The sequence below is a fragment of the Nelumbo nucifera genome, chromosome 1 (assembly GCF_055504915.1).
Source record: "Nelumbo nucifera cultivar China Antique chromosome 1, China Antique-T2T, whole genome shotgun sequence".
Classification (NCBI taxonomy): Eukaryota; Viridiplantae; Streptophyta; class Magnoliopsida; order Proteales; family Nelumbonaceae; genus Nelumbo; species Nelumbo nucifera.
The window spans coordinates 139,851-166,773 of NC_142649.1; the positions used below are offsets into that span (position 1 = coordinate 139,851).

General features: G+C 41.3%; 1 protein-coding gene across 1 annotated transcript in view; it reads right to left on the reverse strand.

Moving 5' to 3' along the window:
- LOC104586073 (monocopper oxidase-like protein SKU5) overlaps positions 1 to 26,923 on the reverse strand; it is a 73,705-nt gene that overhangs the window by 18,653 nt on the left and 28,129 nt on the right. Inside the window, exons 5-7 of the mRNA XM_010243175.2 lie at positions 8,753 to 9,116; positions 8,279 to 8,644; positions 8,105 to 8,183 (exon numbers count right to left, since the gene is read on the reverse strand). Coding sequence (XP_010241477.1) covers positions 8,105 to 8,183; positions 8,279 to 8,644; positions 8,753 to 9,116 — 809 coding nt within the window. The remainder of the gene's footprint in view (positions 1 to 8,104; positions 8,184 to 8,278; positions 8,645 to 8,752; positions 9,117 to 26,923) is intronic.

Sequence of the window (26,923 nt, forward strand, 5' to 3'; positions counted from 1 at the left end):
GATACTCTATCTCGGCCAGAGGACAAGTGATAAGAAGTGAACAATGATGGCAAGCTAGTCATATGGTCGGATGCACCTAAATCTATTACCCAGCAGTGGTCAGTAGTACCTGGAGCTGAAGCATGGTAAGCTGAGGCTCAAGTACCTAAATGTGCAAACGCAGATGTGGCAGGAGCAGATGGTGACTGAGATGGCTGAGCTGAACTCCCAACTTCCTTTTCCAACTGTATGAGGGCAGCCCGAACCGCGACTAAGGTCTCTAGGGATGTGCCTGATGAAGATGCTGAATCAGTGTTCACAGCCACATGAGCATTACCCTTCTTATTTCTTAGTTTTGCTGGGACCAAACGAGGATGTAGCTTCCAACAAGTATCTTTTTGTGTGCTTGGGTTTCTTGCAATGTTCACATACCAGGTCCCGTTTATCTTCCTTCTTCCGGTCCCTTTCTAGATCACCCCCTGACTTAGGTTTAACAGCTATCAGGGCTGGGGAAGGGGGCTGAGGCTGCATCATGACTTTCCTCCTAGTCTCTTCACTATGCACCAGGGAGTATGCTTGAGAGAGGGTCACACTATCTCTAGTCAGTATCTATTGCCGCACAATGTCATATTCTGAATTCAAGCCAGCTAGAAACTCAAACACCCTATTTGTCTCAACTTGCTTTCTGTGAGTTTGTGCATCTTTGGGACTCTCCCACTCAAGGGTCTCTAGATGGTCAATCTCATGCCACAAGGATTTCAAGGTAGAGAAGTAGACAGAAACTGGCTTCTCTCCTTGTTTAAGGTTGTTCACCTCACACTTCAGTTCATAGGCTCTGGCAACATTAAGGGGTTGGGATTAGGTTTCTTTCACAACATCCCATATCTCCTGGCTGTCTTTGCCCACAAGTAATTTCGGCTGATATGTGGCTGCATAGAATTACACAGCCATGCCATAACCAAATAGTTCTCTTGAACCCACTTGGTGTACATTGGGTCCTCCTTGGAAGGTTCTTTCACATCTCCCAAGAGGTAACCCAGTTTTCCCTTTCCTCCAATAGCCATCATGGCTGATTGAGCCCATTCCAAGTAATTTGGCCAATCAAATCTCACAGTTGTAATCTGAAACCCAGTTTCAAATACACTACCATAATTGTTGTTCCCAAAACTACTTTCTCCCTGATTTTTAAACTCCATCTTTGGTCAAGAATCAGTATCTACAAACTGTTAGAGCCACTACACCAGAAAATAGCACTTGGACAGTCAATCACAACCAGAGAACAGTATGAAATCAATGCAGGTCTGATCTGAAACCAATATGTAATCACGGTATATGTATGAACTAGTGCAGGCCTGATCTGAAACCAATCGGCAATCACAGTATATGCATGAAACCAATACAAATCTGATCTGAAATCAATCGGCAATCACAGTACCAAGCAGTCTGTCAAGTTTTTTATCCCTTAGAAGCCAAAAATATCTGAAACCAGCTTAGAGAGCAATCTGAGATGCAGGAGCAAAGTTAGGGTTTCAATCGTAGGTCTGAAATAAGTGCTTAGCCACACTTTCCAAGCAGTCCGTACAGTTAGGACCTGTCGTAGGGTCAATATGAAACCCTAAAACTGATCACCTCTGAGAGAAGATAAAGAGGGTTTGGCCCAATAGTCAAACCCTAGATTAGAGAGAAAAACCTTAAAGCAGTTCGGCCTCTCCTTCTAGATAGGTCCAACCTATCTCGACTGATAGCAGTCTCTGGAAACTAAATAAAACTTACTTAAAGAATGATGTTCACTACCTTCCAGGGTTACCTGAACCCTAGCCTTTGCTGCTTCTTCCTGATTACCAACTCTTTGCAAGCCACGGCAAGTCCTCAACAGCTGCGAAACTCTCCTGGTAATCTCCAAGAATCAGCCGACGAATACTTCTTCATAAGCTTCCTGCCCTAGCTGGTCCTCATGTGGTCGGCTGGACTAGACACACATGAGAAGCCCTAGATAGGCTCTGATACCAAGTAGAAAATCAAAACTGCAATCAGTCTTGAACCCTAAAAGATTTTAGGTTAAGAAAAGCAGAAGAAAAGTGAGAGGAAGGAGAAGGAAGAGAAGAGAAACAGTAGAACACAAGGGTTTGAAAGGAGGGACAGATTCTAACACATCTGTCGCCGCCACTCTCTTAGTATTTATAGGTTATGTTCAATACATAGAGAAAAGGACAAATCTGCCCTTAGTACTTACATGACAAATAAAGTAAATAAAAAACTGAAATAAATAACAACTGAAATAACAAACTGACTCCAACTGACACTACTATGACTGAAACGAATAATTACACATGCTGTCCTGCGAACATAGTGGGGACCACTGCTGTGGGCCCACATCAGTGTTCTCTATAGCTACCAACCTTGCTTTGTACCTTTTAACTATCTCGTCTGCCTTGTATTTCACTATAAACACCCACTTACACTCCATTGGGTCTTTCCCTTCTAGAAGATCCACCAACTCCCAAGTCTGATTTTTATGGAGGGCATTAATCTCTTCCTTCATAGCATCTGTCCATTTAGGGTATTTTAAAGCCTCTACAACATTTCTAGGTATGGGGATGCTATCAATTGCAGATAGGAAGGCACGATAAGAGGGGGAAATGTGATCATAGGAGACATACTAGGTAATGGGGTGTTTGGTAGTGCATGACCTGACTCCCTTTCTTTGAGCAATAGGAATGTCAAGGTCATCCACAACCGAGGTGGGAGTCGGGGTATGAACTGGTGCAATAATGCCTAGTTCATTTGGACTTACCTTCTGGGAGTCTAAAGGTGTTGGTTGCTCAGTGTTTGGTGGCTCCACATCTTTGTCACATTGCTGATCTCTACGGCGTGTGCGTTGGAAGACACGAAAAAGAACAGGATCCGGATTAGAAGGAAGAGAGACTTGATGGACTTGGACCTATTTCTTCTCTTCCATGTTACTCCCCTGAGGAGAAGCAGGGAAGAATGATTCAGACTAAAAAAAGGAGACATCTATAGAGACAAAGAACTTATGACCAATGAGATCAAAGCATCGATAACCCTTTTGAGAGGAGGGATACCCCAGAAAAATACATGGAATAGACCAAGGGTCTAACTTACCACGAGACAGAGATAAAGCATGAACAAAAGCACAACAACCAAACACCCACATGGGAATGGAAAACAAAGGAGACTGAGGAAACAACAACTGATGAGGGGACTTGTAATTCAACACCCTGGAGGGCATGTGATTGATGACATAAGCAGTGGCAAGTACAACATCTATCCCAAAACGTTTTGGTACATTCATGTATAACATCATCCCTCGTGCTACCTCAAGGAGGTGTCTGTTCTTTCTTTCTGCAACACCATTTTGTTGTGGTGTTCTTGCACATGAGCTCCTATGAATGGGTCCATGAGAAGCAAAGAACTCATTGAGCTCATGGAAATATTCCTTTGCATTATCTGATTGAAAATTTTGAATTTCAACATGAAACTGTGTAAACACCATCCTCTAGAAATCTCCCACAATCTTTGGAACTTCATCTCTGCTACGCATGAGAAATACCCATGTATAGCGGGAGAAATCATCAATGAATGTGATAAAGTACTTATACCCGCCCTTTGAAGTTATAGTAGTAGGCCCCCACACATCCGAATACACAATATGGAAAGGAAAACTTGATCTTTTATTACTTGAACGAAATATTGTTCTACATTGCTTTCTCAATTGACATGTTTGACAATAGACATGACTTAAATAAATAAGGAAACCAAGACTTCACTATTTCAAAAGACACATGACCTAACCGATTATGCCATAAAAAAATTTGACTCCTATTTGACTGACTATGCGACTCTAAGGATGACACAGAGAAACCAGTCTTATTGTCGAGAGTGTAGAACACATGAACTAGGAAAAAAGGTTACACTGCAGTTGAAAGAGTTTGTGATACTAGTAATGGAAAGTAGATTGATGGGAAGTTGAGGGACATGCAAAACACTATTCAAGTTAAGTCCATGAGGAAGGGACATTGATCCTTGAACTGCAATGGAGGAGAATGATCCATCTGCAAGTCTCACCTTATCCTTTCCTGACAAAAGGCTATAAGACTGAAAAAGGTTTGGCTTACCTGTCATGTGTGGTTAGAGGCCCCTGAGTCAATGATGTAGGAGGAATCAATGGCAGTGGAGACATGGAAGGCAGAGGCTGCATTACCTAATGTAGACACAAATGAAGTATAAGGGGTACCCATAATTGAACTGTCCATCTAGCACAAAGCCCACCATATGATCCAAAATGACTATGAAAGGAGTCCATGATATCTTCCTTGGGGTTAGAACTAGTGAAGTGTTCCCAAGCAGTACCAGTTGACACTTCAACAAACTAAGTATCTTGGGTTGCCACATTTACTGCATTATGTGCTATATTAGGCTTCTTCTGACCCTGCACCTTACCCTGTTCTTGGTTTTTTACAACCCACTTTGGCCTTCCATAGAGCTCCTAGCATGTGCCATGTACTCATGTGTAGATCTTGAACGCCAGTAGTGGATACAAAATAACTTGTCCTTATCATCAACTTTCTTGGAGTCATTTTTCTTTCCCATATTATTACCACCCATTGAAGATAACGCCACTTGTTGCTCCCCCTCAATTGTAATCATCACACTCCACCTACTTTCCTCAAACTGAACAAGGCCATACATCTCTTTACTTCCTAAAATCTGAACTCTAAGAGGTTCATATACGGGGTTTAGTCCCAACAAGGAAAAAACCCGCTACTGAGAAACCAGCTTCTTATAGGCTTTAGCATCATCATTATTTTTCCATTCTATATCCTGATAGTGGTTAAACTCCTTCCATACTGAAGTAAGGGCTAAATAATAGGCTGACAAACTACGATTTCCCTGTTTTCAAGTCGAGGATTTAGCTTGTAACTGATAAATCTTGGCATAGTGCCTTTGCTTAGAATAGGTGGTTTTGGCCTATTCCCATATCTCACTCACATTGTCTACCTACATAAAGTTCTTCACATCAGGTTCCATGTCTGCAAGAAGCTAGGATATCACCATACTGTTTTCTTGGTCCCACCTATCATGTTCAACTGTCCTACTCTTGGGTTCTTTCACTCTTCCATCTACATAACCAGTTTTTCCCCTTGCTGTTACATAAAGTTTTACACCTTTAATCCACTCCAGGTAGTTCAGGCCGTTTGAAGGGGTAATTGGCATAGGAAACATCATATTTTCAGCTCCCATACCAGGTGTACTATTAGTTGATGTAACCCCATATGAGGCAGAATCATCATCTTCCATTGGCAAAAACAAGGTCTACAAGACACAACAAAGCCCACAGGTGCACAAGACCAGTCCCCCTCTACTACTACCTCTCACAGTCACAATTAGGACACTAGACACCAAAAAATCTACTTCTGAAATAAAGAGCACACTGCTGAAGTCTACTAGCAGCAACTAAACAGTGCAGAAGCAGTCCAGAAATAAGGAAAACCATAGTTGTCAAGGCGTCGCCTAGGCGACTAGGCGCTTTTCAAAGAGCGCCTCGTCCAAACGCCATATGTTTTGCGCACTAGGCGCCCACCTAGAGACTTAAGCGGGTGCCTACATGCATCTAAAAAAATATATATTTTTTTTTAAATTTATTAGTTTGATATTTCATTGGTTGTTGTATTCTTTTAAAATAAACTTGTTACATTGTATCATTGTAGTATTAAGAGAATTATACATTTTATAATTTTAGTATATCTATTTTCTTTTCTAACCCTTGTATCACAAGGGTTTTGGTTCAACTGGAGAGGGAGGAGAACCGAACAGGTGAACACACTGCAAGCTCAAGCAGCCCAGCTCCATCGCACCTTAGTTCGAGCAGGTAAGTTGATAACTTCAGTTCAGAGTTTAAGAGTTACAGAGTTTCAGACTTTTTTTCCAGATTTTAGAGTATCAAACTTTTTTTTCCTTTTTTTTTCTGAAAAAACAGAGGCTCTGCCAGTCCTCCCTTTCTTCTTCTTCTTCTTCTTCTTCTTCTTCTTCTTCTTCTTCTTCTTCTTCTTCTTCTCTTCTCAGATTTCAGTTGAAAAAATAGGGGCTCGCCAGTCCTCTTCTTTTTTTTTTATTTTTTTTGAAAAAATAGGGGCTCCGCCCCTATACTCCTCAATCCTCCCTTTCTCCACCCCATGAGTCCAGCTGTTCTCAGTTAGTCACTCTCACTCTCTCAGCCGTCAGTCCACCCCATGAGTCCATTTTTTTTGTTTTTGAAAAAAACAGGGGCTCCGCCCTACTCAATCAGTATTTCAGTCATGATTCACACTTGAATCATCTCAGTTTTCAACTGCCGAAGCTGCCGAACCTACTCTTCTTCTCTTCTCCAATTCTTCTCTAATCTCTTCTTTAATTCTTCTTCATCTCATTCAATTTTTTATATCATTAATATATATGATTATATGGCTGAAACTTGATTCAGTGATTGTATGGCTGAATTGGATTCTCTTCTTCAAATGTTTCTTTATGGCTGAATTACATGTCTGAAACTTGATTCATTGATTAATTGATTATATATATCATATATCATATATATGATGTGTATATATATATATATATATATCATATATCATATATATCTAGTTGGTTTAGACTCCTTTTTATTGATAATATTTTATATTCTTAGCTTTTTATATGAAATTTATACTCATTTGAGTGATTTATAGTGTTAATAGTGAGTGTATATGATTGCTAGTTAAAACATAAAACCATTAAAATGACTTAGAAAAGCATATATAAAGTAAAAACTCAATAAAACACACATTTTAAAATTCCAACACCTAGGTGACGCCTGGGCGCCTGGGCGCCCTATGGTCGCCTAGCCTCGCCTAGGTGCCTTGAAAACTATGAGGAAAACACTGCTGTAATCCACTGGCAGCAAATAAACAATCCAGGAACAGTCACCATTGGACTACACACTTCACACACCAACCAATCACGACACATGCCTGTGACAAAGGGGACCACACACCCCTGTACAGCACCTGTACAAAGGTGCAAATCTAAGACCAAGTCTTCACAGCATCGGCCAAAGGAAAAAGAGCCTTCACAGCATCAGCCCCCTCTTACTACCAAGGAAGAACCCAGAAAAAACAACAAGAGGTGGTTCTGATTGGTCCAATTAGGGTTTCTTGCCTTCACTGTCCAAGAAATCAGAAAACTGGGTTGAATTGATGTGATTCAGAGAAGAAAAGAGACTCCTATTGCCCAGAGTTGTGCTCTGATACCATGTTTTCTTTCTAGAACAGAGAGAGGAGAGAGAGGGAAGGAGAGACGAGAGAAGAGAAGAGGAGGAAGAAAAGTGTTTGGGAGACAAAAGTTCTAGCTGGCGGCGCCCAGCTTCTCATTTATAATAATATGATGTAAAAATAAAAGAAAGAGAGTTATAAATATGCCCCTAGCGGCACACCCTAATAATAAAAAAAAACATAAACAAAGAAAAGAACATGCTGACAACACCCTAGACTGACAGCACTCTGACAACAGAAATAAAACTAAATCTAACAACATGTATGATAGGATAATACCACTCAGATTAAAAGAAATATTTTATAAAACAGTTTTAGGCCAGTTATGTCGTATGGAGCAGAGTCTTGGGCAGTGAAGAAACAACATGTTCAGAAAATGAGTTTTACAGAAATGCGGATGCTAAGCTGAATGAGTGGAAAAACTAGAAAGGATAGGATCAAGAATGAAGCCACCCGTAGAAACCTAGGAATAGCTCCAATAAGTGGTTAAATGAGAGAGAATAGATTAAAATGGTTTGCTCATGTGCATAGACCATCAACAACTCCAGTGAGGAGAAGTGATTTATTACAAGTGGAAGGGGCTAGAAGAGCTAGGGTAGACCAAAAAGGACATGGGTATAAGTAGTAAGAAATGATTTAAGCAGTAACAATTTAACAGTGCATTTGGCTTTAAATAGAACAGATTGGTGAAACAGGATTCATGTAGCGACTCCATATAGTTGGGATAAGGCATGGATGGAGTTTAAGTTGTTAACTGCAGTCACAAGCTTATATCTGATTATGAGGTCTGATATCCCTATGTTTTAGGACAGAAATACCTGTGTCGTGCAACGAGCAACTCCATCCCATTTGTTATAAGTGCCTCTGCTATTCTCTGTCCATACTCCATAGTCCATACTACAAGCCAGGTACATAAATGAGAACAAGTTTTATGACTCAATTGTATAATATACAGAAATAAACAGATAAGGATGTCAAACTGCAGTGCTTACCCTACAACAAAGAATGCATATCCATCCATATGGTAGCTTTGAACAGTAGTATCATTGTTTTGGAGTATGATTTCCATAAATCCTCTATAAGTACCATTAATTACTGATGTGTCAACCTTTGCAGGTCTGTTCATCATTCTATTTGGGAAATCCAACTTGAAAACTCCAGGAATGTTAAATTGCTGGGCAAGCCTTAGGGGTGTTGCAGGTGCAAAGTATGAAATACCATTTAAGGTAGTTCGCCACTTTCCATTTATAAGCTCTGCAGGTCTGTTAAGCAATATATATACATCTGTGACAGTAATTTGACCATATCTGAAAGATCCCTGTGGATTAGGACGAGCAGCACCAGCAGAGACATTCCATCTGTAGATTAAATGGCATCAATAAAGAAAATTTTAAAACCTAACATTTATAAGAAAATCTGTAGATAGCATAAATGAACCCAATGAATAATTGTGGTGCAAGTATAACCTGATTGATCTTGCTTGATTCATAGAGAAGTATGTGTCATACTCATTAGGGGGATCTGGAAGAGGACCTAAAACAGGACCCTGAGAATTAGAGTAATGCAAGATGGCAACACCTGAAGCTCTATCCCCAACAGATGAGTTGACAAACCGTGCACTTGCAACAACGTAGTAATCACTGCTAGCATTTTGATCCATTGTGACCAAGAATGAATATGATTGACCCACATGGATATCCATGTTTGTATAGTTCTGTTGAACAGTGTAGGACCCTTCTGTCTCCACAAGAAGTAGGTTGTGATTTTGGATTCTGAAATTCAAGCTAGTTGAGATGCCAACATTGTGTACTCGAAGACGGTAGGTTTTTCCTGTTTTACATAAAACATCCAATCTTTCCATATCAAGAGAAAGGGAATGCAAAACAATCTAGAAGATGCTCTATGATTACTACAAAATTGATGGCACTTCAAAGATAAAAAATGACCTTTCAGTTCAGATTCCACATTCACCTCCACTTGGGAAAGAAAAATCACTGGTAGGATCAAATTATATGCATTCATAAATATGTCCCTGAAAGATATTTTCTGGCAGGGAAAAGATTGGAAGAATAAAAACAGTTTTGGTTTTATCTTCCTTTTTCTGTTTTAATGTGCTGTATTGGGATGAAACTTAACATTTAAAAACAAATCAAATTGGAAAATTATATCTATAATCGAACGATACATTTGAGGTTTTTTATGAAGAACAAATACAAATATTTGAGATATGTCTAGTTCCTCTAACCAAATTAATGCGTTTGCTGGTTAAAATTTCCTTAAACTGACCTACCAACAAATTGATAAAGCCTTTACTGGAAATATGTGTATTCTCAATTATCAAAAAGAAATATGTGTATTCTCTTACAGATCATACCCAACCATTGACCATTCTACCTGTTAACAAGATAGAGGGCAATACTTTCGTTGTATTTGGGCTGCTTATTAGGTGCCTAATAAAGGGCACCTTTGTAATTTTACCACAATACAAAAGTTAATGAAAGGAGTCCAGATCTGGTCCCAACATAGGATCCCAACAACCAGTCACAACGGCCATTGCAACTGTGCATTGGGAACATCTTGAAATGAAAGGAGTCAATGCACGGCTATAATGGCCATTGTGACTGGTTGGTGGGACCTGATCTGAACTCTAATGAAAGAGGGGCATGAGATAATTTGACTGATTTCTCACAACCCCACCTCCCTAATTCTTTTCTTTCTCTTCTCCTTTTTTCATCTATTTTTCTGCAAAATATTTCACAACTTGGTATCAAGGCACTCAGAGATCAAAAAGGAATATCTAACAAGCGTACTTGCTAACATCACCACACTATTGGATGGCATATGCTGTCCATATGGTTGGTGGCAGCCCAAGAATGAGATGATAAAGGTTGGTGAACACTTATATTAGATGAATTTTGGTGTGGTTTGTTTGCTGATTAGAGGTTGTTTCAGTTTTTTTTTTTTTTTCTTTTTGCAATCTTCCAATTAAAAGTGTTGAAAATTACATATTTAATTGTTCTACCTTGTCCAATTGGTTGGAACCTTGTTAGGCAATGAGACCTGTTGCATTTCATCACTATGATATTGTTGATCTTCTTGATCTTCTGAAGGTGGCTGCATAATTTTCTGAGCTGTAGAAATATTTTGGAAATTTTTTTCATCCTTGTTTTGACACCGGAACTAGTTTTCCAGTTCTTTGTTGTTTTGTTTGTATGAACCCAAGTATTTAGGGTTCCTATGTTGGCAGCTGTTAGAGTTGGTCGAGTAAGGATAGATTAGTCTTTTCATTATGTTTTAAGTTATATGATGATGTGGCAATTCGTTTTTGACTTTTGTAATTCACTTGTCCCATACTTAAGTAGGGGCATATTTGACCTTGTACTCTAATTACATTATAATAGAAATTATGGTCGACTAGTAGGGTTTATCTCACTAGTTCGACAGCTTCTCCTTCTTCTTCTCTCTCTCTCTCTCTTTCTTTCTCTCAGAACAGGACTGGTCCGAACCATTAAAACATGGTATCAGAGAGCTAAACAAAGGAGAAGAAGGCTGCGGTTTCAAGTATCCTGACCTGTGATCTCTTCTTCTTCTTCTTTTCTTCTTCTCTGGGCTGTGCGATCTAAGGTACACAGGTAGGTAGCTGCGGCAAAAGTTTTTTTTTTTTAATCCAGGACTGCCGCAATCCTCATTACAGGTGTTAGGAAGGTGCGGCAGCCCTAGGAAAACAGTTCTAATACTGCTGTCACCATGAGTAACAGCCCTAGTAGTCGTGTTGTGGTGTCTGTAGCGTTCCAGACCCTCTATTGAACAGTTTCAAGAGGGTCCTTGGTGGTTGTTTGAGTAACAGTCATGGTGATTATTTATCAGTAGTAGTGTGAAAAGAAAAAGGAAATTGGGCTGAAAGAGTGGTTGAATGTGTCTGAAAGGTAGTTTACATCAAGTTCTTTATTGTGACTGGTTGAGAGGTTATTATAAGTGATGTGGAGACTGCTGTAGTGTTGACTTGACAACAGTATTTGTTTGGTGGCTGATAATTCAGAATTAGAAATAGTTTTGGGGGACACAATGGCAGCAACTGAAGATGGTGGTAGTGATCAGAAATCTAGTGCGATGATCCCCTCAGACTATCTAGATGTACAAATGACATCAATTAAACTTAATGGTGAAAATTATGTGCCATGGGCCAAATCAGTGGAAGTTTTTCTCAAGGCAAAGAGGAAGGTGAAACATGTGAAGAAAGATAAACGATCAGCTGAATCTCCAGGGTTTGATGACTGGGAACAAGATGCCCAAATCATGACATGGTTGTGGAACAGTATGGAACCCAAGATAAGTGTCAACTTTATGTTCTTGGATACAGCTAAGGAAATATGGGAACATGCCAAAAAACTTTACTCTGGTCAGGATAATACTATGAGAAGCTCTATCAAGAGTATTTCAATCTGCAACAAGGGAATCAAACCCTAGAAAAGTATTATGCCAGTATGAGAAACCTCATAAATGAACTCAATGTCTATCATCCCCTAACTCCAGATGTTAAAATTCAGCAACAACAAAGGGAGCAACTGGATGTAATTAGGTTCTTAGAGGGACTGAAATCAGAGTATGAACCAGTTAGAACACAAATATTAGGAGGTTCTGCTCTTCCTACACTTGAGGAAGTATTTGCTCGGCTTCGAAGGATTTCATTGGGACCCACATAGAGTACCACAACGTCTGACAGATTAGTATTTGTTGTAGCTAGAGGAGGTGGACGTAGTAATAGAGGGGGAGGGCATGCATTTCGAGGAGGTCATGGTAGTCCCATGTTTGGTCGTGGTGATGGAAGTGGTGGTGGTCGTGAAGTGGTGGTGGTCGTGACTCAGCGGGGGTCGTGGTAAAGGAAGAGGCAACACTACTAGGAAGTGTACACATTGTGGCAAGGAAGGACATTCAGTTAATTTCTGTTATGATCTACATGGCCCACCTTCTACATGGGCTAATCATGCAGTTGCTAGTGGGGGTGATGTGAGTGATAACCAACAAACAGATCAAACACCTTCCACATCTACATCTGCTTTCGAGAAGGAGATGATGAGTGAAACACAAGATGAGTATGAGAGGTTCCTTCAGGCCACTTCACAACATACCACTGCCACTCTTGCACACTCAGGTATGGCCTGTCTGGCATCCAAACCTTCTCACTGGATTATTGATTTTGGAGCCTCTGATCACATGACCGGGACACCAGGTGTGTTTTCTTCCCTCTCTGAAACTTCCACATCACAAATTGTTACCCTAGCTAATGGTTCTTCTTCCCCCATTTGTGGTGTTGGTAATGTTGACACTGCATCTCTTTCTTTATCATCTGTTCTATATGTGCCTAAATTTCCATTCAATCTCATGTTAGTTAGTAAATTAACTAAGGCTCTTAATTGCTTTATTACATTTTTCCCTTCATCTTGTGTTTTTCAGGATCTCAAGACGAGGGAGAAGATTGGTGGAGTGCATGAAGTCGGTAGATTGTATTATCTTGACGGTGGTGGATCGTCAATTGCACTTAATACTTCCTTAACTCCTCTCCAATCGCATTTCGGCTAGAACATCCATCTCTCAAGGCACTCAAGCTACAGGTTTCTTCTTTGAGTCATTTGTCTTCTTTACAGCGTGAGTCGTGTCAATATGGGAAACACCATCGGGTTTCCTTTAGTCCTAGGGTTGATAGTCGTATGTTGAGTCCTTTTGCTTTAGTCCATTCAAATGTTTGGGGTCTGGTTAAAATTGAATCCTATAATGGTCACAAGTATTTTGTCATTTTTATTGATGATTGTTCAAGGATGACATGGATTTATTTAATGAAAGAAATGGGTGAATTATTTTCTATTTTTCAAAAATCCCGTGCTGAAATACGTAAGCAATTTGGTGTTCCAATAAAAGTTCTTCTTTCAGATAATGTCGCGAATACTTTCTTACTTCCTTTCAACAATATTTGGAACAACATGACATCATTCATCAAACTTCGTGTGCATCTACCCCTCAACAAAATGGGGTGGCTAAACGAAAGAACCGTCACCTCCTTGAGATTGCTTGATCTATTCTTCATCATATGGACATTCCTAAAACGTTTTTGTAGTGACGTTGTGCTTACTGCTTGTTTCCTTATTAATCAAATGCCCTCCTTCATCCTTCACGGTCAATCTCCCTTTTCTATTTTGTTGTCCACCTTGTCTCCCTTTCCATTAACTCCCCGGGTCTTTGGGTGTGTGTGCTTTGTTCACAATCCGAGTCCTGGTTTAGACAAGCTGGATGCACACTCTATTAAGTGTATCTTTCTTGGCTATTCTCGAACCCAGAAAGGGTATAAGTGTTATAATCCTATCACTCGAAAGTCATTTGTTTGTTCTGATGTCACCTTTTTTGAGTTCGTACCATTCTTTTCAGGGCCTGAAGTACCATCCTCTCCACCATTGATTCATCTTCCTCTTCCAATTGGTAACCCCATTCCGATTGTTCCTGTTATGACTAAACCTTCACCTCCCCCAGTGCAGATTCCTACTGAATGATCACCAATCCGACACGTGTATACTCATTGACAGACACTGGCACCTGCTCCGGCTTCTACCTCATCTGCGGATCCTGTTGCTGCTCCTACACGAGAACCTTTTGAACTTGATCTTCTCATTGCTTTACGGAAAGGTAAACGTAGTTGTACCCTATATCTATACCCAAGGATGTCCAGGAGGCCCTTACTTCACCCGGGTGGCGTCAAGCAATAGAAGAGGAACTCTCTGCTCTTCAATATACTCACACGTGGGAGCTCACCACTCTTCCTCCAGGTAAACATGTTGTAGGTTGTAAATGGGTGTATACTATTAAATACTTACCAGATAGTAGTGTGGAGCAGTTGAAGGCCCGACTAGTTGTGAAAGGTTATTCTCAATTGTATGGGATGGACTATATGAGACCTTCTCCCCTGTGGCAAAGATTGGTTTAATTCATGTCTTAATTTCCTTGGCGGTTATGTATGATTGGCCTCTGTTTCAACTTGACATTAAAAATGCCTTCCTCCAGGGTGACCTTGGTTCGTTCAGATAATGCTGTTGAGCATCTTGAAAGCTCCTTGAATCTGTTCATGGAAGATGTTGGTATGTTACATCAGTCATCTTGTGCTTGTACCCCTCAACAGAATGGGGTTGTTGAGCGCAAAAATAGACATTTATTGGAGACAGCTCGAGCCTTACTATTTCAGCACAAGGTTCCCAAGCACTATTGGTCTTAAGCAGTCCTTATAGCATTGTATTTGATAAATAGAATGTCACCTAGGGTGTTGGGTATGAGAACTCCTTTCTCTGTTGGTCTGTCCTTTGTCCTAACCTTCTAGATTTCCCTCTTCCTCCTAGAGTCATGTCAAGGATCCTAAGAAGACTAAGTTGGATCCTAGGGCTACAAAATGAGTCTTCCTAGGGTACTCTCCCACACAAAAAGGTTATAAGTGCTACGATCCAATTACCAAGAAAAAATGTTACCAAGGATGTGGTGTTTTTCGAGTCTCAGTCTTATTTTCAGTCCTCCAAAAATCCTCTTCAAGGGGAGACTAGTAGGATGGAAGAGGATTCTTCTCCTTCTTTCTTTGTGCCTCTTCCAGCCTCGGGTCTTCCATCTTCTCCTCCTGATCCCTCCCAGTTTTAGCTACCCAGGTGAATTTAGTGAGACTCCCACTGAACCTGTTACTGCTCCTGATGTTGAGGATGTGACTGATAACATTAATAAACAATAGAAAGATATGAGAATTGCCTACAGAAGAAGAAAATAAGATCCTCAAACTTGTGGCAACAACCCATCGGACTTGGATCAACCTGTCTCAATGGTTCTAGGTAATCCTATCACTCATACTTTTGATTTGGATCTTTCCATTGCTGAATACGTTTCTTGTTCATGTTTATCTCCTCGTTATTATTCCTTTGTGTCTGCCCTTTCTTCTGCTCATGTTCCTGCTAGGTACTCAGAGGCAGTGTCCGACCCAAGATGGAGAGAGGCAATGAATGAGGAAATGAAAGTCTGGACTTAGGAATTAGTGGATCTACTAGAAGGGAAGAGCACTATGGGATGTAAGTGGGTGTTCACTATGAAGCACAAGGAGGATGGTTCCATTTAAAGATATAAGGCCAGACTAGTGGCAAAAGGGTTTACTTAGAAGGAAGGGATTGACTACAAGGAGACTTTTGCTCCAGTTGCAAAGCTTAATACAATCCGGGTTCTATTGTCATTAGCTGCAAATTTTTCATAGAAACTACATCAGTTGGACGTGAAAAACGCTTTCCTGAATGGTGATCTACATGAGGAGGTATTCATGAATCCTCCACCTGGTTATGATTTTCATGGCAAGGTATGCAGGCTAAGAAAAGCATTATATGGACTTAAGCAATCTCCTCAAGCTTGGTTTGAAAGGCTCTGTGGGGTCATGAAGAAAGTGGTAATACACTCAGAGTGGTGTAAATCATACCTTGTTCATAAGAAAACAAGGTAGTAGGCTTACGACACTTATAGTCTATGTGGATGATATGGTGATTACAAGGAATGATCCGGGGAAGAGATAAAAAGATTGAAAGAGTTCTTGGCATCTAAATTTGAGATCAAATATTTAGGCCATCTGAGATACTTCCTTGGAGTCAAAGTTGCAAGGTCACAAGAGGGCATTTATATATGTTAAAGGAATGTTCCTGATCTTCTAGAGGAGACAGGTATGATGGGGAGTAGACTAGCAGATACTCCAATAGAGCATAATCATTGTCTCCAATAATCGGTTGGAGAGAACTACCTTGATAAAGAAAGATACCAAAAGCTGGTGGGAAAACTAATATATCTATCTCTTACCCGACCTGATATAGCTTATGCAGTGCATGTTGTCAACCAATTTATGCACTCTCCCAAGATTCCTCATATGAAAGCAGTTGAAAGGATCCTCAAGTATTTGACGACATGTCCAGGGAAAGTAATTCTGTTCAAAAAGCATAGTAAAATTGAAATTGAGGCGTATACTGATGTAGATTGGGCTACATCAATTGGAGATAGGAAGTCTACTTCCAAATATTACACATTTGTTAGAGGGAATTTGGTTACTTGGAGAAGTAAAAAAGCCAAATGTGGTTGCAAGATTAAGTGCAGAAGCTGAATATTGGGCTATGGCACATGGTGTTGCAAAACTATTGTGGCTTAGGACCCTCCTTGGTGAGCTCGGGATGAAGGTTGATGGTCCTCTCAAGCTGTATTGTGACAACAAGGCTGCCATCAAAATTGCAAATAACCCAGTACAACATGATAGGACTAAGCATATTGAGATTGACCGACACTTTGTAAGAGAGAGAATGTCTCGGGCAAACTTTGCATTCCTTATACACCCTCTGAGATGTAGATTGCTGATGTTTTGACAAAGGGACTGTCTTCAGTGAAGTTCCTAGGCTTACTTGGCAAGCTAAACATGACTGACATCCATGCTTAGCTTGAGGGGGAGTGTTGGATCGAGTGGTTAAGTGTTGGTGGGCTTATTTATCTTTTATGTTTCAGTTCTATAGTCTGTTATGGGCCTTTAGTTATTGGGCCTAAACCTGTTTTATTTTATTATGTGTCTAGGTGTCCCATCAATAATTAGGTGTCCCATCACAACTGCAAGGAGATTGCTGATGGGGATTGATAATCTAAAACATTATGATTGGACATTTGAATAATTTGAGAACTTTGAATTTTGAAATCTGAAATGTAAAAGGTTTATAATTGTCAATCGAGTAGTTATTATTTTGTTTTTTTATCTATAGTGGATAATCTTTATTAAAAATTCAAAGTCAAGTACAAGACTATGGAGAGATAAGCTCTCTTAGCTCTCCCCACAAAATTTCAAGCAAAGCCATAACAAATTAAAAAACAATTATAATTGAGCCCAAAACAAAGAAACCCTAGTCACCCCTTGCTTTGCTAAAACATCAGCAAAGGAATTGGCACTTCTTTTGACCCAAAGCACCTGTACCACAATGTGTTGTTTTAGCCACTTGAACTTTTTCCTTCCATTGTTGTAGTTCCTAAGTCCACTCATCTCTTCCTTCAACTAGCCCGCCACCAACTTGGAGTCTCCTTTTTTTTTATCAATAACGAAGAGCAATTTTATTAAAAGAATCATGATTACATACAGAAATCTAGGGAGAGATAAAATGGCTTAACTCTCCCCCAAAGGACTAAAAGGAAATTACAATATTGCCCAAAACAATTGACCCCCACCCACCCCTGTTTTGCCAAATTATCAGCAAGGGCATTTGCAGTTCTCTTCATCCAATGAACCTGAAATTCCACTCCCCTCAGTAGCCACTTAACCTCCCTCCTCTCATTAGCATAGATCCAGAAACCATTACCCCTCCTTTACCAATTTAACAGTAACCGTGAGTCTCCTTCAATAATCACCTTTTGACTGTTCAGTTCCTTTACCTTCCTTAACCCTACCAGTAAGGCTAACAGTTCAGCTCTAAGAGAGTAACCCATCCCAATGGGACTTAGTACAAAGAGACCACCTTCCCACTTTCATCTCTGATTGCTCCTCCAACACCTGAAGGTCCTGGGTTGCCTTCACTACTCCCATCAAAGTTTAATTTCATAAACCCCGGGGCTGGAGGTGACCACAAAGGACACACCACTGATTGAGCTGGCACAGAAGGATACCACTTCCTTCCAGTTGTTCAGCAGCGTGCCTGTGGAGACATCAGCAAACAACTCCAAAGTTTTCAGACATTGCATCACCCCAACTGTTATGATTTCAATCAGCTCTTCTTTCTTCCTTTCTTTCTCAGAGAAGGTCCTTAAATTCCTTTCTTCCCACAGTGTCCAAAAGATGGCAGCTCTCACACATCTCCACACGATTTTACCCCTTTTCTTCGACCACCTAAAGAAAGAAGAAGCAAACAAGCCTTGTATACTTGGAGGGGGGAGACACCTATAACCAAAAAGATCCATAAACCAAGCCCAAATATCAGAACCGAAGGAGTAGGAAACTAATAAATGGTAGGGGCTTTCACAATTAACTTTGCATAGGATGCAACAGTGTAGAGACAAGAACCTAATAGGCCTTTTTCTTTGGAGCAAATTACAAGTATTACACCTTTTCCTTTGTCTTTTAAAGGCATTTCTCCCACCCAAAGGTTTTCCCAAAACTTCACTTGGTTACCAGAACAAAGATCACACCTGATATCCTGCAAAAAGGAAGGGAGAATGGCATGAATGGATCTCCAAGGAGAAGCTTTAGTAGTCCTTGCCACCAGTCCAGAGTCCCACCCATCCTCGGCAAGCCCATGTATACTCAGTATCACTTTAGCCCACACCTTATCTCAGTCCTTTGCTAATCTCCAATAACTACTTTCCCAACAGAGCTTCATTTCTCTTCCAAATGTTACCTAAACCCAGGCCTCCTTCCTCCCTACTTCTAGAAACTATCTCCCACTTCACCCTATGGTCTTTCTTGTCCTCCCTCGGCTCCCACAAGAAGTCTCTCATCAGTTTCTCTAAGCTCTTACTTATACCCTCTAGGATCCTAAAAACAAATAGATAGTACACTAGCAGACTAGCCAAACTGGACTTTATCAAAGTAATTCTGCCTCCCAAGGATAAGCAATTCTTCTTCGAGGAAGCCTACCTCTTTGCGAATCTGTTAACCACTGGGCTCCAAAAGTTGTTATTCCCCAGGTTATCCCCTAGAGGCATCCCCAAATACTTCAATGGCCATTGTGACACCTCACACCCCAAAATTTCAGCCCTTTCTATCATAGTACTCTCCTCCATGTTGATCCCACCTACACAACTCTTATCAAAATTAACCTTCAGATTTGACAGTTTCTCAAAAATTTGCACTACCATCTTCAAATTTCTAACCCACCCCACCTCCTTGTCACAGAACAAGATTGTATGATCAGCAAATTGTAAGTGAGTGATAGGTATTCTATCTCTTCCAACCCTCCAACCCTTCACTAGGTTCCTAGCATCTGTCCTCTTTACAAGTCTCCCCAACACACATGCAATCAAAGTAAAAAGAAAAGGAGAGAGAGGGTCACCTTGTCTAATTCCCCTAATAGTTGGAAAGTGATTCACTACTGCCCCATTAACCAATATTGTATGATCAGCAAATTGTAAGTGAGTGATAGGTATTCCATCTCTTCCGACCCTCCAACCCTTCACTAGGTTCCTAGCATCTGTCCTCTCTACTAGTCTCCCCAACACACATGCAATCAAAGTAAAAAGAAAAGGAGAGAAGGGGTCACCTTGTCTAATTCCCCTAATAGTTGGAAAGTGATTCACTACTGCCCCATTAACCAATATTGAGTAGTGGAAAGTCTCAAAACACCCCAAGATCCATTTACACCATTTCGCTCCAAATCCAAAGCATTCCATCACTTGCATTAGGAAGGACCAATCTACCATATCATAAGCTTTCTCCAAGTCCAGTTTACATACAATCCCTTTCTTCCTTCTCTTCACCTCCACACATTAGTACCATGCCACCATGATTTGACCAACTCAACAAACCCCAGGTGGGACAGCCAATCTGAAAGGTGTAGGTCCTCCACTCCCCGCCTCCTCTCTCATTAGGGTGATAGTGGTCTGAGATTTTTCTAGGCAACATCCTAGAGGTAACCACCCCCAATGCTCCTCCCAATCTGTTGCGAATAGGAATCTATCCAACTTAGAGCAAATAGGATTTGACTGTAAATTCGACCAAGTGAAAATACTATGCAAAAGAGGAACCTCTTTTAACTCAAAGCTGTTAATGAAATTGTTTAAGTTCCTCATGCTAGTTGTTCTCCCTCTCCTCAAGCTGTTAGTCTCCTGCGAGAATCTTATAACATTAAAATCTCCACGTAAGCACCAAGGGCCCTCCCAAAGTCCTCTGACATCTCCCAATTCCTTCCAGACCTCTTTCCCTATACCCAGTTGGACCATAGATATTTGACAGGACCCACTCAAAATCATCTGCCAACTGCCTAAACTTGACTAAAACTGTAAACCTCCCAATCAGCTCCTCCACTCCCTCCATGACCTCATCCTTCCATAGAGTAATTATCCCCTTGAACTCCCCCAAGGACTCATTGCCTACTTAATACCCCTTGCCTTCCAAATAGACTTAGCCCATCTTCCATCAAACTTCATCAGTTTTGATTCCTGAATGAGAACTACATCCAGATTTGCTCTTCTTATTACTTCCTTGGTCATAGCTCTTTTCCTTACTCCCCCCAAACCCCTAACATATCAGCTCAAAATCTTCATCTTCACTACCTTCTTGTCCCTTGTCCCTGCCCCCTAGTTATTCCCTCTTCTTCTTCCCTTACTCTCACTAAATCTCTTATCCTCCTCAACAGCTCTCCTTAGTCTTTCAACCTCACTGAGCTTCCTCTTCCTTGCCTTAGACTCCCCCTTCCCTTTTCTTAGAAAGACTTTGAGATCATTCTGGTCTTTTATTTCACACCCAAACGGATCCACAAACTCAGCCACTGAGCCCTCCTTATCCTTCCCCTTGACCACACCACTCATTCTTTCGACCTCCCTTTTGTCTTTGCCTAACTCCTCTACCTACTGGTTTCCACTCACTTCCTCCACTTTTCTTTTTAACTCTTCCAGAAAATTTTCTATTAACTTCCAATATTCTTTCCCCCTCTTCCTCCTCTCCTTCCCCTGTAGTACTCTTCTCCCTACCCACCTCCCCACACACCTCCTGGGCTTGTTGCACGGTGGCTAACTGGAGATCTGCAACAAGGACCACAGACAAGGAACATTAGTAATAAACTGGAAATCCAGTCATACCTTGGATGGGTTCTGACACTGGTCAACAAATAAACAAGGATTTCCTGCACCAGATAGAAGAACAGGAAGATGGGGTTCCTGACTATCCTTAGAAGGTTCACATTGATGTGAGGGGCTTCCTGCCGTTGTTTTACCCTGTGGCATACTTCCTAAGCTCTGTTGCTCATTATTAAACTGGTTATCGAAACCTGGCTGCTCGCGATTACCGCCTAACAGCCCAACAGTTACCTGCGCCCTGTTCAAAGTTTGGTCGGTTTCTTCCTTATTCAGTTCCAAATGAACTCCCCCTTTAACCAAACCACTCTCAGCGTTGTTTGTCTGTCGATCTTTTCGGCAGCTTCAGATTAGAGTTTACTTCCTCCAAACTCAAATCACCAGCAAAAAGAAGCCTAGTATCAAGCAAGTCTTCATCCAGTAAGATCTAGGCCATCTGTATCTGACCCAGACGACGAAGAATCTTCCTCTTTGTCAGACATCTCGCAGTAAATCCACCCACCATCTTCCACATCACCCTCCTCTGTATGAGTCCTATCATATCTTGGATTAGGGCGATTTGAACTTGTCCTGCTTCCCTCTTGATCCTTTAAGGTTCTTGGAACCCCCTGAAAATTTTCCTTGTTCGGCCTAATCAGGTTGTACTTCGACTGGGTCTTCTTGGCCTGACTGGCCTGTTCGTAGTTCAGTTCAGGTTTATTACCTCCCACAGCTCGCCCCTAATCTAACCCCCTCTTGATCCTACATCTGCATAGGATGGCCCCACCTCCTGATTTTTGAAATTTAAACCTTTTGAATTACCTTCTTTAATTAGGCTACCACCTAATAACACCTTCTTGTTCGACAGTTCCACTCCCCTAAATAACTCATCCCTTTTTTCTTTTTCCCCCTTCTCTCTTTGTGCCACGTGGGTTACTAGTCTCCACGTCACCATCGTCTTCCTCCTTCAAACATTGGCTCCACAGTGTCGCTTCAACTTCCGTCAAGATCCAAGTTTTCCTGTAGAGGCCATCGGAGAATAACGCTACCATCCGAGGAACCTCTTCCGGCTTCATTGCACACACCTTCACTTCAATTACTCGCAAATTGATGAAACTACAATCCACCATCAAGCCCCCCATCACAGAGATTATCTTCTCCATGATCGTCTTCTTCCAGAAATTAAACAGCAGCCCTACTAGCTTTAAGATGAGATTTCCCACCGGCATGTCCTGCTCATTACAAGACATGTGCCATTCTTCGATGATGTTAAGATGTGTCGAATAGGGGTAGTTTAGTCTTCTTCTGTTTATTAAGTAACTTGCTTATGTGGCTGTGTTATTAGAGTTACTCTGCCCCACACTTAAGTAAGGGCATTTCTGTCTTTGTAAACATGATTAGAAGCTAATATAGATTAAGGGGGTCGACTGAATGGGTTAACCATCAGATTTTCGACTGACCCCTCTTCTTCTCTTCTTCTTCTTCTTCTTCTTCTTCTTCTTCTTCTTCTTCTTCTTCTTCGGACTACTGTACCAGCAGTCGAAATATGGTATCAGAGCAAGGTTCCTGATCTAAGTCAGTTGGTAAAGCACCTCAGTGTTGTTCGTGACTCTTCACTTTCGTTTCTGGTCAGTCGATGGAGAGGACTGGTTCGCCCTAGGTCAGAAACATTACAGCTTGTCTCTCTGCTGCGCATAACTCTCTTCAACAAGGAAAGTAACTTCAGCAGTGAATGGTTGATTGATATTCTCAAAGGAAGGTCGGTTCTCTCTTCTTCTAGTGTTACTTATATTTCTGGGTAGAAACCCTACAAGAAGCTGTTAGTATTGAGTAGAACCTAGAGAACTAGGTTCATTGTTGCCCTAGGTAGGGCTGTGTGTGCAGTAGCCGAATGGTGTAGAGCTGCTGTGAGTTGTTGAGTGGCTGTGTGTGCAGTAGCCGAATGGTGTAGGGCTGTTGTAAGTTGTTGAATAGCTGTGTGTGCAGTAGCCGAATGGTGTTAGGGCTGCTGTAAGTGGCTGAGTGGTGTAAGGTAGAATGCAGTGAACTTGCCGAACTCCTTGTGGTTGTGTAATGCCCTCTTAAGTGTGTTGAACAAGTCTGAACTGGGTGCAGCAGATTTGGCTGTGTTGTGGTGCTTGAGTGGTTGTAAGAGGGCCTCTACTTGTGATTAATGAATGGTAAACTGATTCTTATGTGGGACGTAAGTGTGTGAAGTCAGCAGTAGTGTGAATAAGAACAAGTGTGTGCTTCCACTGTGGTGTTTAGAGACTGCAATAGGTGCTGAAATATCAAACTGTGAACAACATCAATCAGCTTGTAGCTGAGAAGTAAAGTTAGAGACAACTGTGAAAGAGCACAATGGCAGCAATAGGAGATGGCTACAATGATCAGAAACCTAGTGTAGTAATATCCTCCGACTACCTAGGGGTACAAATGACCTCAATTAAGCTAAATGGAGAGAATTATGTTCCGTGGGCTAAATCAGTGGAAGTTTTTCTCAAGGCAAAGAAGAAAGTAAAGCATGTAAGAGATGAGAAGCCACCGGTTGACTCTCCAGGGTTTGATGATTGGGAACAAGAAGATGCTCAAATCATGACTTGGCTATGGAATAGTATGGAACCCAAAATCAGTGCCAACTTCATGTTCCTTGATACGGCTAAGGATATATGGGAGCATGCTAAGAAGCTATATTCTGGACAAGACAACACAACAAGAGTATATCAGCTGTATCAGGAGTACTTTGATCTACAACAAGGAACCAAAACACTAGAAGAGTACTATGCCTGCATGAAGAATATAAGGAATGAACTCAATGTCTATCATCCCCTTACTTCAGATATTCAAGTTCAGCAACAGCAAAAGGAGCAATTTGATGTTACAAGATTTTTAGTGGGGCTGAAGTCAGAATATGAACCAATTAGAGCTCAAATATTGGGGGGCTCTACTCTTCCATCACTTGAGGAAGTATTCTCAAGACTTCGTAGAATTTCTTTGGGCCAGACAGAGAACCCCACACAATATGATAGATCAGCACTTGTGACAGCTAGAGGTGGTGGACATAATACAAGAGGGGGAGGTCATTCCAGAGGGAGCCGTGGCAATTCCATGATTGGTCGGGGTGGCCGTGATTCGGGGGGAGGCCGTGGTAGAGGAAAAAATAATTCTACAAGGAAATGTACTCATTGTGGTAGGGATGGACACACAGTGAATTTCTGTTATGACCTACATGGCCCTCCCTCTAAATGGGCTAATCATGCTGTAGCAGGCGAGGCTGCTATTAGTGACAGTAAACTAGCAGACCGAACACCTCCCACATCTACATCTACTTCTGGGAGGGAGATGGTGAGTGTTCCGCGTGATGAGTATGAACGGTTCCTTCAAACTACTTCACAGCATACCACTGCCACATATGCCCAATCAGGTATTGCTTGCATGTCATCTAAAACTCCTTCCTGGATTATTGACTCTGGAGCCTCAGATCATATGACCGGGACTCCAGGTGTGTTCTCTTCTCTTTCTGAAACCTCCACATCACAAACTGTTACACTTGCCAATGGGTCCTCATCTCCCATTTGTGGTGTTGGTAATGTTGACTTGGTTTCTGTCCCCTTATCATCTGTTTTATATGTACCTAAGTTTCCATTCAATCTTATGTCTGTTAGTAAAATAACCAAAGCTCTTAACTGTTCTGTTACCTTCTTTCCTTCCACTTGTGTTTTTCTGTCCCCTTATCATCTGTTTTATATGTACCTAAGTTTCCATTCAATCTTATGTCTGTTAGTAAAATAACCAAAGCTCTTAACTGTTCTGTTACCTTCTTTCCTTCCACTTGTGTTTTTCAGGATCTCAAGACGGGGAAGAAGATTGGTGGGGGGCATGAAGCTGGTGGATTGTATTACCTTGACGGCGGTGGATCTTCAATTGCACTTCAGACCTCCCTTACTCCTCTACAATGGCATTGTCGACTGGGACATCCATCTCTCAAGGTTCTCAAGATGTTGGTTCCATCATTGAGTCAGTTGTCAGTTTTACAATGTGAGTCATGTCAGTTTGGTAAACACCGTCGTGTGTCCTTTAGTCCGAGAGTTGAGAGTCGCATGTTGAGTCCTTTTTCTTTGGTTCATTCAGATGTTTGGGGTCCAATCAAAATTGAGTCTTACAATGGGTACAAGTATTTTGTCTCCTTTATTGATGATTGTTCAAGAATGACATGGATTTACTTAATGAAAGAAAGAAGTGAATTATTTTCCATTTTTCAAAAATTTCATGCTGAAATACTTACACAATTTGGTGTTCCAATCAAAGTTCTCCATTCAGATAATGGTCGTGAATATTTTCTTACTGCATTTCAACAGTATTTAGAACAGCATGGCATTATTCATCAGACATCATGTGCTTTCACCCCTCAACAAAATGGGGTGGCTGAACGGAAGAATCGTCATCTTCTTGAAATTGCTCGGTCTATGCTTCACCACATGAATGTTCCTAAACGGTTTTGGAGTGATGCTGTACTCACTGCATGTTTTCTCATTAATCGGATACCCTCTTTTATTCTTCATGGTCGGTCACCCTTCTCCATCTTGTTTCCCACTTTATCTCCGTTTCCATTAACTCCTTGTGTCTTTGGTTGTGTGTGCTTTGTTCATAATCTGAGTCCTAGAATAAACAAGCTAGATGAACGCTCAATTAAATGTGTCTTCCTTGGCTACTCTCGGACTCAAAAAGGGTACAAGTGTTATAATCCCATTGCCCGAAAATGCTATGTCTGCCCTGATGTCACCTTTTTTGAGTCTGTTCCCTTCTTCTCCCGTCCTGAAGCACCCTTGTCCTCACCCTTACCTCCTCTTCCTCTTCCTGTCAGTGATTCAGTTCCAGAGGCTGTTGTTGGAGTAGACTCATCTCCTCATCCAGTGCAGGTCACCACTGAACGACCACCGATCCGACAAGTGTATACACGTCGAACGACACCGGCCCCTCCTCCTACTTCTACCTCGTCTGCGGATCCTCTCATGGCTCCTATTGCTGAACCTTCAGATCTTGACCTACCCATTGCCTTACGGAAAGGTAAACGTAGTTCTACACTCCATCCCATTTCCAATTTTGTTTCATTATCTCGTCTTTCTACCTCACATCGCCAGTTTGTTTCACTTTTGTCTTCTATTTCCATACCTAACAATGTTCAAGAAGCTCTTAGTTCACCTGGATAGCGGCGGGCAATGGAGGAGGAACTTTCTGCTCTTCAACATACTCAAACGTGGGAACTCACTACTCTCCCACTTGGGAAGCATGCTGTGGGCTGTAAATGGGTGTATACTGTGAAATACTTGCCAGATGGTAGTGTGGAGCGTCTGAAGGCCAGACTTGTTGCTAAAGGTTACTCACAGTCGTATGGTGTGGACTATATGGTGACATTCTCTCCGGTGGCTAAAATTGGTTCCGTTCGTGTTCTAATTTCTTTGGCAGTTATGTATGATTGGCCTCTCCTTCAACTTAACATAAAGAATGCCTTCCTTCATGGTGATCTAGAGGAGGAGGTATATATGGAGCAACCACCTGGGTTTGTTGCTCAGGGGGAGGGTGGTAAGGTGTGCAAGCTGAAGAAAGCAATTTATGGGTTGAAGCAATCTCCACGTGCTTGGTTTGGGAAGTTCAGTGAAGTGGTGAAGAGTTTTGGAATGAAGCAATGCCAGGTTGATCACTCCGTGTTCAGCTATGACTCAGAAGCTGGGAAGATTTTATTAGTGGTCTATGTGGATGATATTGTCATCACTGGTAGTGATAAATTGGGGATTGGCAAACTAAAGGCATTTCTGCAAAATCATTTTCAAACAAAGGACCTTGGAACATTAAAG